Source organism: Ochotona curzoniae, unplaced genomic scaffold, assembly GCF_017591425.1.
Source record: "Ochotona curzoniae isolate NIBS_2020 unplaced genomic scaffold, NIBS_Ocur_1.0 contig_1942, whole genome shotgun sequence".
NCBI classification, from domain to species: domain Eukaryota; kingdom Metazoa; phylum Chordata; class Mammalia; order Lagomorpha; family Ochotonidae; genus Ochotona; species Ochotona curzoniae.
The window spans coordinates 547914-569977 of record NW_024465266.1 but is presented as its reverse complement, the minus strand read 5'-3'; the positions used below and the strand labels follow the sequence as shown (position 1 = coordinate 569977).

Below are 22064 nucleotides of genomic sequence, written 5' to 3'. Positions count from 1 at the left end.
TCCCTTCTCTCTTCTGGCAATGGTATCCACTGCCAACTTCCAGGATTTCTGCAGATGTGGGTCAGCCTGGATGCTCTGACATGACCAGCCAACATTTTTCCACCAACCTTCAGCAGGAGGTGACCTGTCCCATCTGCCTGGAGATTCTGCAGGACCCTGTCACCACTGACTGTGGGCACAATTTTTGCCATGGTTGCATCACTCAGTTTAAGGAAGCTTCCAGGGATCTCTTCAAATGTCCCCTCTGCAGTTATATGATAAAGGACACATTTGTTCCAAACTTGCTGTTGGGGAATCTGATAGAGAGAATTCAAGCTGTGTATCTCTCTGGGATGCAGCAAGAAGAGGAACAGCTGAGATGTCCAAAACATGGGAAGAAGCTGTACTACTTCTGTGAGGAAGATGGTGAATTCCTCTGTGTGGTTTGTTGTAATTCTAAGGTCCACAAATCCCATAAATACAGCCGGATAAAAGAAGCTGCCAAGCATCACCAGGTAGGCACTGGGGCTCCCCTTTGCTGACAGAGGTTCAGTGGAGATGTGCAAGCTGTTACTTCATTCCTGTGGTTTTGTTCTCCATGGCTCCTGTAGGCTTCTTTTTTTAAAATTTTATTATTTTTTTATTGTTATTAACCTTGTATTATGTGATACAGTTTTATAGGCACTGGGGATTCCCCCCACCCCTCCCATACCCCTCCCCCCATAGTGGATTCCTCCACCTTGCTGCATAACCACAGTTCAAGTTCAGTTGAGATTCCTTCCTTGCAAGCACATATCTAGCATAAAGTCCAGCGTCTTATTGTCCAGATAAGTTCAGTGGCCTCTTGGGGAGACCTTCACTGGTCTGAAGGTAGAGCTAACAGAGTAAAGTTCCGGTCAGTTAAAAGCCCCTACAAAACCTCAGTATCAATATACAACATTATGGAATTAATTGACATAGTATTGGGTAAACAATATGTTAAAAATAATACAAGTTCCATTCTTCAAAACACCTGGGTTGAGACAGTATCAATGACAGATTCAAAAAATAACAAACAACCAAACAAAAATTACACGTTAAATCAAGGCAAACATATGGTATCTAACCTTTTGGGATTCACTCATTTCCCTTAGCATTATAGTTTCCAGTTGTGCCCATTTAGCCACAAAGAACTGCATTTTGTTTTTTTTAATAGCTGAGTAGTATTCCATGGAGTAGATGAACCAAAGCTTTCTTATCCAATCTTCTGCTGATGGGCATTTTGGTTGCTTCCATGTGTTTGCAATTACTGATTGTGCTGCTATGAACATAGGGATGCATGTTGGTTTGTCGTGAAACAGGTGTTTTGGATATATTCCTAGGAGTACTATTGCTGGGTCATATGGTATGCAGATTTTGAGTTGCTTGAGTGTTCTCCAGACTGATTTCCATAAAAGCTGTACCAATTTGCAGCTCCACCAGCAGTGGAGTAGGGTTCCCTTTTCCCTGCATCCTCGCCAACAAGTGTCATTGGTGTTCTTGTTTATGTGGGCCAATCTTACTGGTGTTAGGTGGTACCTCATCGATGTTTTAATTTGGATTTCCCTTATTGCCAGGGAACTGGAGAATTTCTTCATATGTTTGTTTGCCATTTGGACTTGTTCCTTTGTGAAATGTTTGCCCATTTCCCGTGCCCATTTCTTGAGTGGCTTGTTTGTTTTGGTTTTTTGGTTGTTTTGAAGTTCTTTGTATATCCTGGAAATTAGCCCCCTATCGCCTATGTAGTGTGCAAAGATCTTCTCCCACTCTGTGGGTTGCTTTTTTACTTTGTTGATTGTTTCCCTTGCTGTACAGAAGCTTCTTAGTTTGATGAGGTCCCATTTGTTTATTCTGTTCTCAACTGCTATTGCTTTTGGTGTCCTTCTTAGAAAGTCAGGACCTACTCCTAGGTCTTGCAGGGTATTTCCTACATTTTCTTTCAAGAGTTTTGGAGGTTTCTGGATGTAGGTTTAGGTCATTTATCCATGTAGATTGGATCTTAGTGTATGGTGATAGATGTGGGTCTATCTTTTTGTTTCTACAGGCAATCAGCCAGTTGTCCCAACAACATTTACTAAAGAGGCCTTCCCACTTGCTTGGACTGTCATTGGTCTTTTTGTCAAAGATTAATTGGCTGTATTTGTGTGGGTTCCCTTTTGGTGCTTCTATTCTATTCCATTGATCTTCCTTCCTGTCTTTGTGCCAGTACCAGGCTGTTTTGATAACCACTGCTCTATAGTATGTCCAGAGGTCCGGGATTGTGATTCCCCCTGCTAACTTCTTATTCTTCAGGATGGTTCTAGCTATTATTATCATTTTATGATACACTTCTATATGCTTCTGAGATTTTCCTTAACCCCTCCCCAATTTCCCCCCCATCCACCTAGTTCCTTTATATCATTACTAAAATATAGTTCTTCATAAACAGTCATATGTTCATCATTGTGGGCATGGACAATGGCAGTGAGTTCATCATCCTAATGTAAAGATATAGTACACAGTTTCATTGGAAGTCCATCTTTGTCTGAAAGTAGACATGCATACTACATTGTATCCTCACATCTGAATATGTTGGTCTCCATATCACAGTTATTATGCATCCCTTTATAGTGATAAGTCACAATATAAAATAAAAAAAATGAAGAAAAATTAAAATTTATAATGCCATGAAGTTAAATAAAATGTTACTAGATATGATAGTCTCCATTACACAGCTACTATACATCCCTTTAAATGAAAAGCTACAAAGCAAAAACAATAGGAAGAAAAAAGAAATTAAAATGATGAAGTTAAATAACATGCTACTGAATGACTGACGTGTCACTGAAGAAAAAAAGAAAATCAAGAACCTTCTTGAAGAAAATGATGCTACTCTATGATCTATGAGTCATTGAATAATTCAATCAGAAGAAAGTGTTTTGAAGAGATGAAACTAACAAAAAAAAAATGAAAATCCATGGTATATAGTTTCTGCTGATTTTTGTTGGTGAACCATGTCTCTTCTTGACAACAAATAGATGGGTTTCATTTTTTAATCCAATCTATTAATCTATGACATTTGATTGAGTTTAAGCCATTTACATTCAGGGTTAATATGAATGGGTGATACTTTGGTCCTGTCATTTTCGGAATGGGTTATTCATTGGCTTAGTTTTCTATCGTCATCGTAGTGGGATGTTCTTCACATTTGCCATTGTTTTTGTTGGGTGCTATTCCTCCTCTGTGTAAAGAGAACATCTTGAAGTATCATTTGAAGGGCAGGTTTGAAAGAAGCAAATTCTTTTAACTTTTCTTTAGTGTGGAAGAATTTCATTTTCATTTTCAAATCAAAAGAAAGCTTTGCTGAGTATATTATTCTGGTCTGATATATTTGTCTTTTAGAATCTGGAATATGTCACTGCATTCTCTTCTTGCCTGTAGTGTTTCCTGTGACATATCTTCTGTGAGTTTAATTGGGATTGCTTTATATGTCAATTTATTTTTTTCACATGCACATTTAAGGATCTTTTCCTTATTTTCAATTGAAGAGAGCTTGACGATCATGTGTCTTGGTGAAAATTGTTTTTGATCAACCCTGTTGGGAATTCTGTGCCCTTCCTGGATGTTGTTTCCCAGCCCAATTCTTTCTCTAGATTAGAGACAGTTTCTCCTATTATTTCATTAAATACATTTTAAAACTCAGCTTCTCTTTCTGCATCTTCTGGGACTCCCATAACTCTTAGATTTGGCCTCTTAATAGTGTCTTTCAATTCTTGAATACTTTTTTTGGCCTGATCCAGCTCTGCTTCCAGCTTTTTGTTTGTTTCCCCTGGTGACAGGAAATACCTTCCAATTTTGAGATTTTTTCTTCTGCTTGTTTCATTCTATTTTGGAGACTCTCCACTGTACTTTTAATTTGCTCTACTGTGTTCTATATCAGTCTTGATTTGCTTTATTGCTGCTATTGCTTGTGTAACAATTTCCTTAAGTTCTTTGAACTCTTCTATGTGCTTCTCATAGTTGATCAGAAGCTTTAAAATGAGTCTTATGGATTCTGTATCCACCATTTTCTTGATGTCTTCCTCAGTTAACTCTGATGTTGGCTTATGATTTTACTCCTTTGCAGGGGAGTTTTCAGTAGTATTCATTGTGCCTCTGTCTCTTCTTTTGCTCTTGATTATTATACTTCTGGTTATCAGATTTTTCTCCTTGGGACAGGTTTCTAAGCTGTGTCACCCAGAGGTCTACAGTTCAATTTTACTTATTGCAGTTGGTACACGGCTCTTTGCTTGTAGCCAATTGTGCCACTCCCTCTAGCAAATTCCAGGTCTGGGTTCTTATGTTAGATTTCCACCATGATCTCTGTAGCTCCATCTTCTTGCCCACCACTCTCCACCTCTTATGATACCATGCTGGGTTTGCACTGTTGTCTCTGCAATCTTTCTCCCACTTCTGGTTGGAGCAGGTGCTAGGATTAGAGAGACACAAGGTGTCCTAAATTGCTAGGATGTTGGTGGTGGTGATCTTGCTGGAACACGTTGGACATTAGGTCTGGGTACCACACGGACCTATTTTGACCCATATGATGCCACAGTCGGTATTATTTTCTCTTTGGGACTAGTGTAATTTGCTGAACTCAGTGAATTCTTGCGAGCTCATCACATGCACAGTTCACTGTTGTCCCCTGCAGTCCTAAGCTTTTACCACAATATATAAAATGCCACTACTAGAGTTCTTCATCTGCTGGTCATCAGGTCTGAGGGCTACCCATTTCTGTCTTGCTGAAGTTCACTGAGTCAGAAATTAGTTCCTTCCAGCTCGGTACATGCTCTGTCCTTTTTCTTGCCTTTGCTTCCTTACACAAAATGGAACCCAATTTGGCTTAAGGGGGCTAACTGGGCTGTGAAATACACCCTTTTCTTGCACTGCCTGTCTGGGACCTGCTGCTCTGTCTCTGCTCCTGGTGAAATCAAACAGACCAGTAGGATGGACAGTTCTTTGTTTCTGTTCACCTCCCAAGCTCCCAGTGAAAGTCCCTTCCTACTTGGTTGCTGGGGAGTTCCGCTGCTGATGGAGTTCAGATTGCCCTTGGCTGAGTTTTGCTGTATAGTCAGTCACTGCCACACCACACCATTATTTCTGCTGCTTTCCTATGTCTGTCCATCTCCAGGTACCCCTCAGCCGTTGTTCTGTCCTCTCCTATTTCCTGGAATGTGTCCTCTCTGCTTCATCGTGATTAGATGTTTCTCCATCAGTTTAAACATATCCTTACCCTATTCAGCCATCTGATTCTCCTCCTGCAGGCTTCTGTTTTATATATATATATATATATATAATTTTTTTTATTTTGACAATCTTTACATAGTTAATTAGGGTAAGAAGGTTCAAGGGCTACAGGAAAGTGGATAATACTACTATGTTTTCCATGTTGTTACCTTCATGTTTAAAGGGGGGTATCAAGGGAGAAGACCCACCCCATTTCCCACCCTCCCCAGGTCCCAGATGTAGGGCTTCCTCTGAGGTTCTTGCTCAAGTGGTTTTGATATTGCCACAGTTATGAATTGCTGCCAATCTTGCCTCTCCAAGCACTATAAGGTCTTTGAAAAATCCACTGATTGACATAGTCCATCATAGCTGAGATGGTTGGTTGACCTGTTCTGTCTTCTCTCTTTTCTTCATTAGGGTTCTGACTCCAGCATTTAGATTAGGAAGATCTCCAAAGAAACTTCTTGTATGTGCTAACAAGTACATGGCCTGGCACAGTCCATCGCCCCAATCAACTGGTGGTTGTAATTGCTGGGTTGGTTCTGTTTTCACTCCTGACTTCCACTGGAACCAATGGGTGCTGCAGTCCAGCCTGGTTCTGCCCAGCACATACTTGGCCCTCACATAGACTAGTGGGAGCTGCAGCCTAGTTGGAGCGACCCACAATAACCCCCACCAGGCCCGCCTCCTACCCTGGTTTTCCAGTAAGTGAGGCAGTAATCCAGTCTGTCCCACACCCCATTCCACCCCAGCTGCTATCTTAGTTTTATGTCCTGCTGTGGAAGTGGTAACCCAAGAGGGATGAGCCCACTATTTCCCTCCCAGGCCTCTCCCACTCCCAGATTCCAGCTGATGCTGTGGCTAAGAACAAACAACCCTCGCCCACTCTAATTTTGTTTGCACCAGTAGGAATAATCTGCCCAGCCCAGCTTTTCCCTAATCTAGTCCACATGAGGTGCACAGGTGTGGTAGCTCTGCCTAGTCTGGTCTGCCCCCATCCCAGCCTATGCTCTCCTGTGGGAGTAGCTGTCCAGCAAAGGAACCCTCCCTTATTCCCCTGCCGGCTCCTGCAGGCTTCTTATAGACCAGATCTATAAGCTCAAGGTTCTACTCTGGGGTACTACTGTCTCTTACACTCAGGAAATAAAAGAAGATGGAAAAGAATGATTTTTTATGGATGTATTTATTTGTTTATTTATTTATTTTTATTGGAAAATTATATCTACAGAAAGAAGGAGAAACAGAGAAAGAAAGACCTCCCATCTACTGGTTCACTCCCAAATGGCTGCACCAACCCTAAATGAGCCAATCTGAAGCAAGGAGCCAGGAGTTTCTTCTGGGTCTCCCATAAGGGTGCAGTGTCTGAATGATTTGGGCTATTCTCTGGCACTTTCCCATGCCACAGGCAGGGCACTGTATGTGAAGTAACCATGACATGAATTGGCACCTATATGGGATCATGGCACTTGCAAGGAAGCGGATTAGCTAATTAGGCCATCATCTCAGGCCTCAATAGATTTAAAATTTTTAAAAACATAATTATTTATTTTAATTTGAAAGGCCTATTTACCTAGAGAAGTAGAAAAAGATCTTCCATAGAATCATTCACTCCCCAGATTATTGCAATTGCTAGAACCGAGTCAATCCTATGCCAGAGACCAGGAGCCAGGAACCTCTTCTGGGTCTCCCACATGGGTTCATGATCTTAGGAAATTGGGCCATCCTCCTCTGCTTTCTCAGGCCATAAGCAGAGAATTAGATCATAAGTGGAGCAACCAGGATGTGAACCAGCACCCACACAGAATGTTGGCACTTGAAGACAAGGGATGGGGAGTTAGTCTGTTGAGCCAAGTGTTGGCCCCAAGACACATGAATTTAATTCAGAAGATGTGGACTCCACACTGGGGTCTCTTAAATGTCATCATGTCAAATTCAGTTTGACATTAAGGTGCTGCCCCCTCTCTCCCTTCCTTAAGTTCTCCCAACAGAAATAGGAGGAAAAAAAGAAAGGAAATGAAGCATTCATCCCACTTACCTTCTTACATACCTTGACCCTCCTCACCCTAATTAGAGAAGTACATGTGCATGCATCCCTCTCAACTATGCAAGCAAAATAAAAAATAAATTTTAAAAATATAAATTTTTTAAAAAGCTATGGGCTCAAATCTAGACTTTGAGTTGATTGTGTGACTTTCAAGGAATCCCTGGGGTTCTCTGAGCTTCCGATTCTTCAGGTTTGAAATTGCATTCATGTCTTAAAACAAAATTACTGATTTGAAATTCAGCATTAGAGGAAGAGAAAGAGAGAGAGATCTTCCATCTTCACTCCCCAAATTGCTGAAACCGTTGGAGCTGAGCCAGTCTTGAGCTGGGGGCCAGGAGCTTCTCCCAGCTCTCCCAAACTAGTGGAGAAACCCAGGGACTTGGGCCATTCTTCATTAGTTTCCCAGTCCACTAGCAACAGACCACAGACATCCCTGCTAAAATAGTTGGTAGAATAGGTAAGGGAAGGTTTGTGGGAATTTTTCTGAAGTACCATCCAAACATTACTCATAATGAATCATAGCAACCCTCTTGTCTTTTAGGTCACAGAGGTTCTGATTTCTCCCTTCCCCCCAGCGCAAGAAAGAAGTGTGGATTAACACTCCCAGAACTCCCTAGAACCTCTCATGTGCTATCTGGAGAGATCAGGGGTTTTTATGTAGCCAAGAACAATCCAGGCAGAGCCTAGGCTAAAGGTCTCTCTCCCCACAGGAGCAGATTCAGTTGTGTGTTGAGGTCTTGGAGCAAAAGAAGCAGGAGGGCCCGGCACGGTAGCGCAAGTGGTTAAGGTCTTCGCCTTGCATGCCCGGGATCCCATATGGGCGCCGGTTCTAATCCCGGCGGCCCCGCTTCCTTTCCAGCTCCCTGCCTGTGGCCTGGGAAAGCAGTCGAGGACGGCCCAAAGCCTTGGGATCCTGCACCCGTGTGGGAGACCCGGAAGAGGCTCCTGGCTTCGGATCGGCATAGCATCGGCCGTTGCGCTCACTTGGGGAGTGAATCATCGGATGGAAGATCTTCCTCTCTGTCTCTCCTCTCTGTATATCCGCCTTTCCAATGAGAAAATAATAAAAATAAATCTTAAAAAAAAAAAAAAAGAAGCAGGAACTGGCATACGCAAAATCTCAACTTCATGGTAAGGAAACACTCCACTCTGTATTGCTTTGGTTTAGATGTATCAAAGGAAAAAAACTTGTATGAAAGCATTAAAACTGAACAACCTTCTGGAAAGATGAGTCTTAGGCAGATCCCTTTTTCTTAATGCTTATTGCTTTATTTGCAATATACAAAAGGTAGAGACAACCTAAACATCCACAAGTAGACAACCAAACACTCAAATGTAATATATACATTAAATGAAATGGTATTTCAGTCTTTTAAGGAACAAAATTCCAACTTATGTTACTTCATAGATGAAGTTGAAAACATACTAAGTGAAATAAGCCAAGAACAAAACATAGCGTGTAATTCAACATACACAACACTGCAAAAATATGTGCAAAACGGCATAAGATATAAGTTTATTTTAATCTAAAGGTATTTTAAATTTTTTCCTAATAGACATCTTCCCTGAATTTTATTTTATTTTTAAATTTTCGATTTTATCTTTGATGATGTTTGTATAGTTGATAAGGGTAGGAAGTTTTGAAGATCAGGGGAGAGTGGGTGAGACCATTGTTTATATATTTTCTTTTTCTTCTTTCTGTATCTGGTGAAGGTGTGGTGGGAGAATATAAAGGGAGAAATCATGCCCAGCCTCCCAACTGCCTCAATGCCCAGGGTTGGGGAACAGCTAACCGATGTCATCCAAGAGTCCCTGTTGTGAAGCATTTTCTGCGGGTACTGCCCAAGTGGTTTCAATAGTTCTGAGATGCTGTTGATATTGCTGCTCCAAGTATGAGGAAATCCTTCCAAGGTTGATTGGCAGACATAGTCCATCTCAGAGTCTCCATTCACCCAGAAATTTGATGTTAATCCTTGCTAGGGTAGTTGATCAATTTGTTCTGCCCTCCTTCCTGTGTAAACCAATGGGTTCTGCAGCCCAGCCAAGCCCTACACACCACATGCTCAGTCCTCACATACCAAATGTGGAGCTGCAGCCCAGTTAGAATGACCCATAATAATCCCCATGGGACCAGCCCCAGCTCTGGTTCATGTGCCTGCAGGTATGTGCAGTGGACCAGTCCAGTCTGTCCTACATCCCAATAATATATCAAATACATCATTGAGCGTTAAAGCCTAACTCAACCCAACCAACTCCACCCTGCAGTCCACACTCATGTAGTGCCTGTCCAGTTCCTGTCCAGCCAGACCCACTCTTATGTTCACAATTGCAGCCCATCAGAAAGGTGCCTTCCCACTGAACCCACTCCCACATCTTGCACTATCCAGGTGGTTCTGCTATCTAGCTCGACAGGGTTTGCCACCAGTCCCAGAATTTGTCAGCTGATACTACAGCAAAGTTCAACCTGCTTGCACTTACTCTGGCTCATGCTTGTATCAGTAGATATAATTAATTAGCCCAGCCAGGCTCTACTCCTAACCCCTTTTTATATGTAGGCCACAGATATTGAAGTATTGTTCAGCCTGGTCTACCCCAACTCCCAGCTTTCATGCTCACCAGTTGGACCAGTGACCCAACAAGGGAGTCCCCATATCTCCCCTACAGGGCTTACACATCTTCCCCTATGTCATGTGTGCTGGTGGGTGTTGTGACCCAATCTGGTATTGCCCATTTCACCTTGACAGTTTCCAGTGGGTGTTATAGCTTGGCCTGGCCTGGTTTGCCCCCATTCCAACTCCTGCTGGCAGGTGCTACCACCCAATCCAGCACAGTCAGCCAGCCTCCAGTCCTGGCCCTAATGGAAACTGGCTGATGCTGTGGCTCACCAGCCTGTCCTGTACCCCATCCTGGTTCTCATATATGCCAGTAGATATTATGAACTGGCTGAGCCTGGCCTGCAGCCAGACCTAAAAGATGTGTGCTGGCAGATACTGGCATGGGCTGGTCTGCTCTGTTCCTTGCCTTAGTTCTTGTGTGCACCTACAGGAAATGCATGTTGACAAGAGTTCCCCAAACTCTATCTCTGGTCTCCTCCCAGTGGGAGATCTCATACACGTTGATGGGTACTTGGCCCAAGCTGACTTAGTCCACCTACTGTCCTGGCAAGAACAGTGGCCTAGCCAAATTCTTTTTTTTTTTTTTTAAGATTTATTTATTTTTTTATTTTAATTGGAAAGGCGAATATACAGAGAGGAGAGACAGAGAGGAAGATCTTCCATCCGATGATTCACTCCCCAAGTGAGCGCAACGGCCGATGCTATGCCGATCCGAAGCCAGGAGCCTCCTCCGGGTCTCCCACGCGGGTGCAGGGTCCCAAAGCTTTGGGCCCTCGTCAACTGCTTTCCCAGGCCACAGGGAGGGAGCTGGAAGGGAAGCGGGGCCGCCGGGATTAGAACCGGCGCCCATATGGGATCCCAGGCATGCAAGGCGAGGACCTTAACTGCTGCGCCACCGCAACGGGCCCATAACCAAATTCTTAAAAGCAAAAGCTATGACATAAATTGTAACAGAGAATTATAACAGAGTTTACCAGTAAGCACAAATTAAGTGCTTTTATTTAAACAAAATTCAAGACTTGAGAGGAAGAGTAACAGTGAAAGAAGATAGAATTTTCACTCACTGCTTCACTTTCCAATGACCTCAGTGGCAAGGAGGTAGTCCAGGCTGAAGTCAGCTCTGAGCCTCATCTAGGTCTCCCATGCAGTGACAGGAGCCCAGTGTTCAGGCTCTTTTCAGTTGTCTTCCCAGGTGCATTAGCAAGAACTGGGTCTGAAGCAGAGCAGCCAGTACTTGAACCAGCACTTGAATATGAGATGCTTTCAATGCAAGCAGTGTCTTAATGGGCTGCTCCACAACACTGCCATGGGAAGTGCTTTTAAATGTGTGTTCTCAGGGCCTGCATCATGGTGTAGGGGGTTAATCTGTCTCCTTCAACTCACCATTACATATGAGTACTGGCTTGAGTTCCAGCTGGTCCATTTCCAGTCCAAGTCCTGGCGTATATACCTGGGAAATCAGCAATAGATGACTCAAGTGCTTGGGGGTTCCTGCACCCATGTGGAAGATTTGGATTGAGTTCCTGGTAACTAATTTCAACTTGGCCCAGCTCAGACAATTTGGTAATTTGGGGAGTGAACCAAAAGATAGAACAGATAGAAGATTTTGTCTCTCTCTCTCTCTCTCTCTGTATATGTGTCCACACATGTGCATGAGCTTGTGTTTCTTCCATTCAGATAAACAAGCAATTTTTTAAGCAAAAGAAAAGTTTGTTTCCTCTAAAGTCTGTACCCACTTCTACACTGATACTCAGTATAATCAAACACAAAAGTTAAAATGGAACAGTGTGGGTAGAAGGACAGCTGAAAACATCTCTTCTCTGTGTCCCTGTAACTCACCCCCAGGCCCAGATGGTGTTTGAATAGGAACGGATCCACTCAGAATTCGAGTGCCTGCGGCAGATACTGAAGGATGAAGAGAACTTCCTCCTGTCCAGCATTGAGCGCCTGGAGGAAGAGGGCACCAAGGAGGGTGAACACTACAACGCTGCCACGCAGGCACAGCTCAGCTCTCTCAAGGCTCTCATAGATTCCCTGAAGGCCAAGCAGCAGATGCTACCCAGAGAGCTGCTACAGGTAAGTCCCTTGAGGGACAGAATCCCCACAAGGTAGAGCCCATCCCTAGTGTCTGGCCTAGCACCCAGCACCTGTCAGAATCCCCGAGTCTGCCCATACACACTGCTTCTAGGGAGCCCCACCCAGCAGAACGAGTCAAGGTGATAATGTGTTGTTTGGAAGGACAGTATGAGCCACATGTGTGATTTAGAAATATGTAAACTGCATATGTAATTTAGAAATGTAATATGAGTTACTACCCAGTTTAATTTAGAATTGTAACATGTCCACATGGGCAATTTAGCAATGTATTAAAAGCCACATAAGAGAAGCTTCATTCAACATGTTAAAGGACACTGGCATTCCATATGGGTGCTGGTTAGAGTCCTGATTACTTCATTTCTAATCCAGTTCCATGCTAACATATCTGGGAAAGCAATAGAGAATGGGCCAAAGCCTTGGGACCCTGAACCCATAAGGGACACACAAAAGAGGCTCCTGATTTTGAATGAGCTCAGCTCCGACTGTTGCGAATACTTGGGGAATGAACCACAGGATGGAAGATCTTTCTGTCTCTCCTTCACTTTGTAAATCTGCCTTTCCATTGCTTCTCGGCCTTTTGGCTAAACTCAAGTGTAAATCTGACTTTCCAGTTAAAATAAATAAACTTTTTTCAAAAAAAAAAATCCACATGATGAGGAAAGTATAGATTTCAAAATGTTTGATAGAAACTAAAATTTTCTTTTTATACAGAATTATTTATTTATTTATTTATTTATTTATTTATTTATTTATTGGGAATGTAGAGTTACAAAGAGAGAGGGAAAGACAGAGAGAAAGAGAGAGAGATCTGCTATTGCTACCTCATCCCTCAAATGATCATAATGGCCTGGGCTATGCCAGACAAAAGCCAGGCGTTTCCTATTGCGTTTTTTTTTTTCTAACCATTGTGCTGATTTGGGTGTCCATCCTTTCAAGAAAGTTAATGCAAACTCATTCTGATTTTTCTCCTGTTCCAGAGAGTAGGGCTCTGGTGCTCATTTCAGTATCAGATAAAGTTCATCTAAGAATTTGTCATCCTTTTTCTGATAATCGATGGCTCTTCTTGATGTCTAACCACGTCTCTACTTAGAGCCATATCAGTGGAGGAGGCGTCCTCATGGTGAGAGAGAGCAGGAGAGAGAGAGAGAGAGTCTAGGGATGTCTCACTTCATAAGCTCTGTCCACACCCATTTGTCTCCTGAGCTCCTCCCTGGCCACCAAGGGTCAGCCAGGTGTTGAGACCATGCTATTTGTCTTTCTCTTCCAGGACATTAAAGGTACCTTGCAAAGGTATGATGGCCATCCCAGATGTGTGTTGCCTCCCAAGCCATTGCTAGTTTCTGTTCTCAACATATGTCAGATATCATCTACATCCCACACTCACCAAAATCCACGCCACAAGACTTTGCAGTCAGAGGTTTAGGCTGCAGGGGGGATGATATCAGCTGAGCAAATGAGTTGGCTGTGAGAAGCCTGAGTTGTTCTCTGGATTTCTTGAGTCCTCCTGCAGGTCCCCTGCTCAGCTGGATGCCTCCTGGTCCCATCTCTCTGCCCCACTGCTTTTCATCTCTCCCCTTCACTTCCAAGTCCCTTGGGCAGCTTCTCATTCCAGCCCCATTTCTGTAGTGCCCGCGTCCTGGTCAACACTCTCTAGCCCTTGATGCCCACTGTTCTTCACACTTTCATGACTCTGTTTCCACAGGCTAAGTCCAGAGGACCAGCCTCTCTCCCTCTTTTCCCCATGGGGCTCTGCCTTGTCCTTCTAGGAGTGAGGTGGTTCAGTCTCAGTTTCAAAGCAAAACCCCAATTCCTCTGGACCTGCAGAAACAACTCAAGAAAGTAAAGTCCAGAAATGACTGCATCATCAGGAGCCTGAGGAAATGTGGAGGTAAGGAAGAGGCTGAGGGGCCTCTGTTCTCCTCCCTGGAGAATTCTCTCCTGCCCATGGGCATCATGGCACACTTCCATGGCTATGTCTCACTCAGGCATTTCTCCCATGCTCTATTCCACATGGTATTTGGTTGTACCCACTGCCCACATTCTTGGGAAAGCCACAAAGGGTGCCTGACCTTCAGGACCATTTGGATCTGAAGCCTATGTCTGTAGGGAGGAGGCAAAACCTTGCCTTCCCAGGGGATGTCAGCGTGCCAGGGGTCATTTAACTTGCTGCATCATATGTCAACCTCTCCAATTAATTTTTAATGTAGCCACAGGAAGAAATATCTTACAGATTTATTTGTTGGGCCCAGTTCAGTGTGGTTCAATGGGCTAAATCCTCTTCTTGCAACCACCAGGATCCCATATGGGTGCCAGTTCATGATCCCACTCCTTGACTTCTCATACAGCTCCCTGCTTGTGACCTAGGAAAGCACCAAGGATGGTGCAAAGCCTTGGGAATCTGAATCCATGTAGGAGACCTACAAGAAGCTACTGGCTCCTGGTTTCAGATCAAATCATCTCACTCTGGTGTGGGTATCTGAGGAGTGAACCAGAGGTGCAAGATCTTTTTCTACCTTTCTCCTCTTCATGAATCTGATCTGCCTTTCCAATAAATATATATATATATATATATTTTAAAAAGAGATTATTAACTTGAGTTTCAGAGAGAGAAAGAGATAGAGATTGAGAAACACAGAGAGAGGTTTCTATCATCTAGCTTACTCCCTAGATGGTCACATGGCCAGGGATTGCCAGATCTGAATCAAGAGCCAGGAGCTTCATCTGGTTTTTCCACATGAGGGCAGGAATCCAGGCAATGAGCCATCCTCTGCTGCTTTCCCAAACCTTTTGCAGGGAACCGGATTAGAAATGGAGCAGCAGAATTGAGTGTCCAATAGAGAGGCACTCAAATAGAATGTTGACAGTACAGATGTCACCTTTATCTGCAATGCCACAACACTGGACTTACCATTACAAAAGTTATAATTATATGTGACATGCTTAAGTGTTCATGGAAAATATTTGGGGAAAAAATCTGCCCATGGCTTTCAAAAACTGTTGCACCAAAATGAATGATTTTTTTAAAAAAAATTATTATTTAAAAAACAGAGAATAGAGTGTGTGTGTGTGTATGTGTATTTCATCCACTCAATTCACTTCTCAAATTCACTTCGTCCAGAGCTAGGTGAAGAAAAACCCAAAAGTCAAGAACTCAATCTTAGTCTCCCATGTGTGTGGCAGGAACCTAAACCTTTGTACCATCACCTGGGCTTCCCACGGTGCCCCTTAGCAGGAAGCTGGAGTTGGAAAGAGAGCTGGGCATCAAGTGTCTTAAGCAACATGTTAAACACTTCCCCCAGATCTACCTAAAGGTGTCTTTCAATTCTATCTTTCTATGACTTTATAAAAAGACTTACTTGTTTTCACTTAAGGCAGAATTATAAGCAGAGAAGAAGAGGCAGAGAGAGAAAGAGATCTTCCATACACTGGTTAAGTCTCCAAAGGACTGCAACAGATGGAGCTGGGCTGCTCTAAAGCCAGGAGCTTCTTTTTGGATCTTCCATGTGGGTACTACAGCCCAAGTCCTTGAGCCATTTTTCTGCTACTTAACCAGGCCATAAGCAGGAAGCTTGATTAGAAGCAGAGCAGCTAGATTATTAGCTGGCACCCATATGGCATGCCCCTGCACTGCAAGCAAAGGATTAGTCAGTTACTCTGCTATGCCAATCCCCATGAATTTTTATATACCCCAAAATGTGGTCTCATCACATGTCCACTGAACAGTGCTGGGCTGTGAGGACATCTCAGGGAACAGTGCAGACAGCCTGAGAGTCTCACATGCACTGAGAATGTGAGAGACAACTCCACCTCACTGTTCCCAGGGAATCAGGGCCTTGTGGTGCAGCCCAGGTTTGCTTGCTCAGTTTCTCTAGCTTCTCATGCCTTCTGTTCCCTACCTCTAGATGAGATCCAGGATGACAGGAAGAAAGACCAAAGCAAGTTCCTCCAAGATGCAAGAACAACTCACAAGCAGAACGGTACATGGGGGTGAGGGGTTGATTTCCCAAAGATCCCCCAAAGGTATATGGAGGAGAATTCCCCCACAAAGGGAGAAGAACAGGCCCTATGAGGATGTCTTACACTTTTAGCTACAGATAGCTCACAGCCACACAAAAACAGTCCAATGTAATAAAAAATCATCAACTGATACCTTTCCTACTCAGAGCCAGGAAGTTAAGAAATGGCTCTAGATGTACTGAACACAGGGCCTTCTCTGCCATGTTAGCAGCCCTGCTGGGCAATCTCCATGCTCCTGGGCAAGGTCTCCATTGGGAGGGACAATGACTAGGTGCTCCACCTCCAATAGTAACTCAGTGCTCCCACCCTTAGGCCCCATCAGCTCAGGCCAGCAGTGAATCCTTTTTGTGCTGACCTGAAGCCAAATGAAAGGCTTTTACACCTCCATTGTGGTCAGAGATGGTGCTCCCAGGGAATCCCTGGTTGCCTTTATTCCTGATGTTTGTGGTAAGCAATCATCACCTTTCCTGTTAGCTCTCAGCCTCTGAGTTTAGTTTCAGGACAAAAATTACCTTTCCCTTTCCCAACTTCTTTGGTGACTGTTGGAGAAAAATAATACTAACACAGAAGAACACAGCCTGAGTCAGCATCCCCAGGTGGAAGTTTGGTCTTGAAAACAGGAGATTGCCTGTGGGGCTGGAGGGGACATAAAGCCGCTAGGTGTTCCAAGGTGGACACAGCCTGCAGAGCGAGCTGTGGGATGTGTGTCCTCGCCCTCACCACAGCTGCTGGAACGAATGACTGTTCTCAGTGCCAACCGGAGGTGGAAAACAAAGGGAAAGAACAGAAAACAGGGAGGAGAGGCAAAGGGAGGAGGCTGGTTGAGAGGGGATGGTGGAGCCTCCACAGACCTTGACGAGATGTCAGGTGCCACAGGTGATTGGGTAGATGTGAGGTGTAGTATGTGTTGGGGCATGCATGCCTCCCTCTGTCCTTGCCCATTTTCCAATAACTGGGAGCTTGTAGCCCCGGAGTGAGCTCCTTGAGCTTTGGTGGTCGGTGTTGAATTCCTACCCTCTCTTCCCACTGACCTGGCTCTTCTTTCCTTCTCTATCAAAGGTGACTCAACAGCCAACCCGGGATCCTCAACTCATAATCGCCCAGCACAATTTCTACACCGATTTCAGTCCTCCTTCGACATAAACAATGCTAGTTCAGAATTGAGCCTGCTGCAAAGCAGAGAATCTCCTGCCTGTATGTTTGGGAACACCCAAGTCTCAGACACCATAGACATCACAGACTCCTGGAGCTTACGCAGGAGTGCAAGTGCTATGGAGCTCCATCAGTTGCTGAGTGAGTGGCTGGGGAGAACCTCACAATCTGAGCCAGTGACACCAGTTAGGAGTCTGGTTTGAACACAAGAAACTGCTTGCGAAGCTGGAGGGGATACAAAGCTGGTATGTGGGTGAAGGTGGACACAGCCTAGAGATGGAGCAGGCTGCCTGATGCATGTCCTAGCCCTCACCACAGCTGCTTGGAGGAATGACTGTTGTCAGCTCCAACTGAGATGGAGAGAAAAAGAGAAAGAACAGTAAACAGGGAATGAGAGGCAGAGGGAGGAGGCTGTTGGTGCGGGGACCTTATGGCCTCCACAGGCCTTGAAGACAATGTCAAGTGCCATGGGTGGTCTAAAAGATGTGAGGTGTGCTGTGCATTGGGGCATGCATGCCTTCCTTTGTCCCTGCCCACACTGCACCACCTGTGGAAGGAGATAACCTCAGAGTGAGCTCCTTGAGCTTGTGTGGGTGGTGTGGAATTCCTGCCCTCTTGCTCCTTCCGATCTCATTCTTCTCCTTTCCTTCTCTGTCAAAGGTGACCCAACAGTCAATCAGGGATCTTCAACTCCCAATTCCCCAGTGCAATTCCTACATCAATTTCAGCCCTGCTTTGACTTAAATGATACTGGTTCAGAATTGAGTCTGCCGGAAAGCAGAGACTCTCTTCCCGCCCAAGTTGCCCACACCACAGACTTAAGGAGCTTCTGTGCTCCCACGAGTTCTATAGAGCTCCATCGGGTGCTGAGTGAGTGCTGGGGGCAATTGAGGGCTCTGACTTGAGGGAACTAGGGGAGAGGTCTGGGATCCTGGGATTGGGTGTAGGGTGGCTGTGGTGGTGATGACTCTCAGAAGGGAAGGAGTTATTCTTAGAGTAACAACCACTTGGCCTCCTGGGCATTGCATGGGCTGTATAGTACCTTCTAGCGGATACACGGGGCCTCTGCTGCTGTGTCCACTCCCCTTCACTCCTCCAGAGTGGAAGTCCACACAGGAGTTAAGGCCTGCCTGCTCACAGGTGGCAGAACCCATCCCTATGGACGCGACTAACAAGAGAAAATCTTCCTCCTCCATTAGGACTTAACCCAGGGCTGTGCCTCTTTCTACTGTTTCCACAGCCCCTGTGACCTTCGATGAGGCCTCAGCCCACATCGGCCTCAATATTTCCAAGGACCTGAAAACGGTAACAGTGAGCATGATCCCTCAAAAGCACTCAGAGGAACCAGCGGAACCACAGCGCTTCTATCCATCCCGTTGTGTGCTGGGTTCACCAGGCTTCTCCACTGGCCGCCACACCTGGGAGGTTGAGCTCAGTGGGCCCATTGGCAGGGCTTGCATCTTGGGCGTGGCCTGGGAGCAGGTACCCCGCAAGGGCAACCTGGCCATGGAACCCGCAAGCGGCTTCTGGGTTCTGCAAATCACCAGTGCTGTGTGCCAGGCGCTCACTGAGAGGAACTCATGGAAGACCCTCTGCTTCTGCCCCAAGAGAGTGAGTGTCTGTCTGGATCTTGAGGGCGAGGAGGTCACCTTCTATGATGCAGCCACCAAGGACCACATCTACACTTTCCACACCTCCTTCCCGGGAAAAATCTTCCCTTTCTTCATGCTGCTGTTCTCAGGTTCCCAGATCAGCGTGAGCCCCTAGCCATTCTCCTTGGTCACATTGCAAATTCTTTGGGTTATTCCATCACAGGGTGGTAGGGTTGACCTAAGGTTTCTGGGGGTCTGGGGTCTGATGTGTGTGATTCCTCTCTCTCTCTCTTAAAGTTTTATTTCTTGGTTTTTTTTTTTAATTGGAAAGTCAGATACACAGAGAGAAGGAGAGACAGAGAGGAAGGTCTTCCATCTGATGATTCATTTCCCAAGTGGTCGCAACAGCTGGAGCTGAGCTGATCCAAAGCCAGGAGACGGAGCCTATTCTGGGTCTCCTACATTAGTGCAGGGTCCCAAGGCTTTGGGCCATCCTAAACTGCTTTCCCAGGCCACAAACAAAAAGATGGATGTAAAGCAGGGGCGCTGGAATTAGAACCAACACCCATAGGGGATCTCCCAGCACATGCAAAGGCAAAGACTTTAGCAACTACCACACGGGCCCATTTCTTCTTGTTTTTTATTTTTTAATTTTTTTCATTTTAACTTTTATTATTATTATTATCATCATCATTTTATGATTCGGTTCCATAGACTCTGGGATTTCCCTACCCCCCTTCCCCAGTGCTTTCTCCCCATTGAGTTTCCCTGTATTGTTACTATAGTATAGTTGTTCATAGACAGTCATACGTCCATCATTGCGGCATGGACATTGGCAGAGAGTCCAGCATCCTATTGGCAAGATATAGTATACAGTTTCATTTGGAGCCCATCTTTGATTTGGAAGTAGAGATTCATACTGCATTGTATCCTCACACCTGGGTATGATAGTCCTCACTACACAGTTACTATACATCCCCTTAAATGAAAAACCACAATACAACATCAACAATGAGAAGAAAAATAGAAATTTACAATGCCATCAAGTTAAATAACAATGCTGCTGATTGTCTAATGTGTCACTGAAGAAATGAACAAGAAAATCAAGAACCTTCTTGAAGAAAATGATGCTGCTGTATTATATATGACTAAGTGAAGAATTCAACGAAAACACGTTTTGAATAGATGAAAACAAAAAAAATAAAAATAAATAAAAATGTATGGGATATAGTATCCACTGATCTTTGTTGGTAGGCAACAGACAGATGGGTTTTGCTTTTTTAATCCAGTCTACTAATCTATGGCGCTTGGTTGATGAGTTTAAGCCATTTACATTCAGGTCTAATATGAGTGGGTGGTGATTTGGTCCTGTCATTTTAACAATGGATTATTCATTGATTTAATCTTCAGTTATTATTTTACTAGAACGTTCTTCACATTTGCCTTTGTACTGCCTTTGTATTGGGTGCAATAAATTCATTTTCTCTGTCAAGAGAACATCTCTATCATTTGTAGGGCAGGTTTGGGAGAGGCATTGTTCCTTTAACTTTTCTTTACTGTGGAAGAATTTTATTTCATTGTCAAAGACAAAGGAAAGCTTTGCTGGGTATGTTATCCTAGGCCAACAATTTTTTGCTTTTAGATTCTGGAATATGTCACTCCATTCTCTTCTGCCCTGTAGAGTTTACTGTGAGACGCCTCCTGTGAATTTTTTTTTTTATATATATAAAGTGATGCTTATTTTATTATATGTAAACTGGCATTCTTTTATATGTCAATTGATTTTTTTCACGTGCACATTTAAGGATCTTTTCCTTATGTTTAATTGAAGAGAGTTTGATTATCACGTGTTGTTGTAAAGATCACTTTTGATTAACCCTGTTGGGAGTTCTGTGCCCCTCCTGCAAGTTGTTTCCCAATTATTTCTCTGGATTAGGGAATTTTTCCATTATTATTTCATTAAATGCGAACGACTCCCATAACTCTTGTTTTTGACCTTTTATTAGTGTCTTTCAATTCTTAAATACTTTTTTTAGCTTGACCCAGTTCTATTTCAGCTTTTTGTTTTGTTTCCCCCTGGTGACAGGAAATATCTTCCAATTCTGAGATTCTTTCTTCTGCCTCCTTCATTCTATTTTGGAGACTCTCCATTTTAATTTGCTTCACTGTATTCTTCATTTCTGATTTATCAGCTTCCATTTGGTTCAGTTCCTGTGTGACATATTCCTTACATTTCTTGAACACCTGCATTACATGCTTCTTGTTGTAGACAAGAAGCTTTATAACAAATGTTTTGAATTCTGTATCCCCCATTTTCTCTGTCTTCCTCAGTTTAATCTGAGATTGACAAAGGATTTTGCTCCTTTGCAGGGGAGTCTTCATTGTGCCTTTGTCTCTTCTTTTGTTTTTGGTCATTGTACCTCTGAGTTCTTATGTTAGACAACTACCATGATCTTCATAGCCCAAGCTCCTGGCTCATCACTCTTACAACTCTCTACTCTGTGATATTGTGCTGAGGCCGCACCATTATCTGATGACCTTTCTCCCACTTCTGATTAGAGCAGGTCCCACATTAGGGAGATACCAGGTGTCCTAAATAACTAAATTATTGGTGGTAGTGCTGGAACTTGTTGGCCGTTTTAGATCTGGGGGCTACATGTACCTGTGCAAGTGTAGCTCACTGTTGTCCCTACAGTCTTAATTTCTTTGCCACACCATATGAAATGGCCCCTGCCACTAATAGAGTTCTTGATCTGCTGGCCATCAGGTCTGGAACCCGTAGTATGCCACGGCGTAGCAGTTCACTGGACCAAAAACAAGTTCACTCCCAGCTCAGTGCATGCTAAGTCCTGTCCCATAGCCTTTGTCTCTCTAGACAAAATGGAGCCTGATTTAGCTCTAGGGAGTAAGCTGGGCTGTGAAATCCACCCTGTTCCCACAACACCCATCTAGGACCTACCGCTAAGTCTCTGCTCCTGGTCAAATCAAGACCAGCAGGATGACCAGTTCTTTTTCTGGGTTCATCTCCTGAGCTCCCAGTGAACATCCCTTCCCACCTTGTTGCAGGCGGGGATCTGCTGGTGGATGAAATTCAAATCACCACTGACTGAATGTCATTGCAGTATCAGTCACTGTAAAACCACACCATTATTTCTGGTGCTTTCCTGTGTCTGTCAGTCTCCAGGTATTTTCTGCTATTGTTCTGTCCTCTCCTTTTTCCTGGAATGTGCCCTCTGTGCTTCACACTGGCCAATGTTTCTCTATTTGTTTAAACATTTCCTTACACTATTCAGTCATTGGTTTCTC

The 22064-nt window shown here is 44.1% G+C and overlaps 1 protein-coding gene across 1 annotated transcript; it reads left to right on the top strand.

The window, feature by feature from the left end:
* The first annotated feature begins 332 nt into the window (after positions 1 to 332).
* Positions 333 to 18933, top strand: LOC121149324 (E3 ubiquitin-protein ligase TRIM31-like). The gene is made up of 6 exons (XM_040969851.1): positions 333 to 494; positions 11767 to 11976; positions 13265 to 13287; positions 13764 to 13885; positions 15900 to 15974; positions 18407 to 18933. The coding sequence occupies exons 1-6, from the start codon at positions 333 to 335 to the stop codon at positions 18931 to 18933; spliced, it is 1119 nt and encodes a 372-aa protein (XP_040825785.1).
* The last annotated feature ends 3131 nt before the right edge of the window (positions 18934 to 22064 follow it).

Bases quoted from the DNA above. Each gene is read 5' to 3' on its own strand.
- LOC121149324 (XM_040969851.1), top strand. From the start codon at position 333: ATGCAGCAAGAAGAGGAACAGCTGAGATGTCCAAAACATGGGAAGAAG. The intron at 13,288-13,763 runs GTATGATGGCCA...TTGTCCTTCTAG, and splicing joins ATTAAAGGTACCTTGCAAAG to GAGTGAGGTGGTTCAGTCTC. The intron at 15,975-18,406 runs GTACATGGGGGT...CTGTTTCCACAG, and splicing joins AACAACTCACAAGCAGAACG to CCCCTGTGACCTTCGATGAG.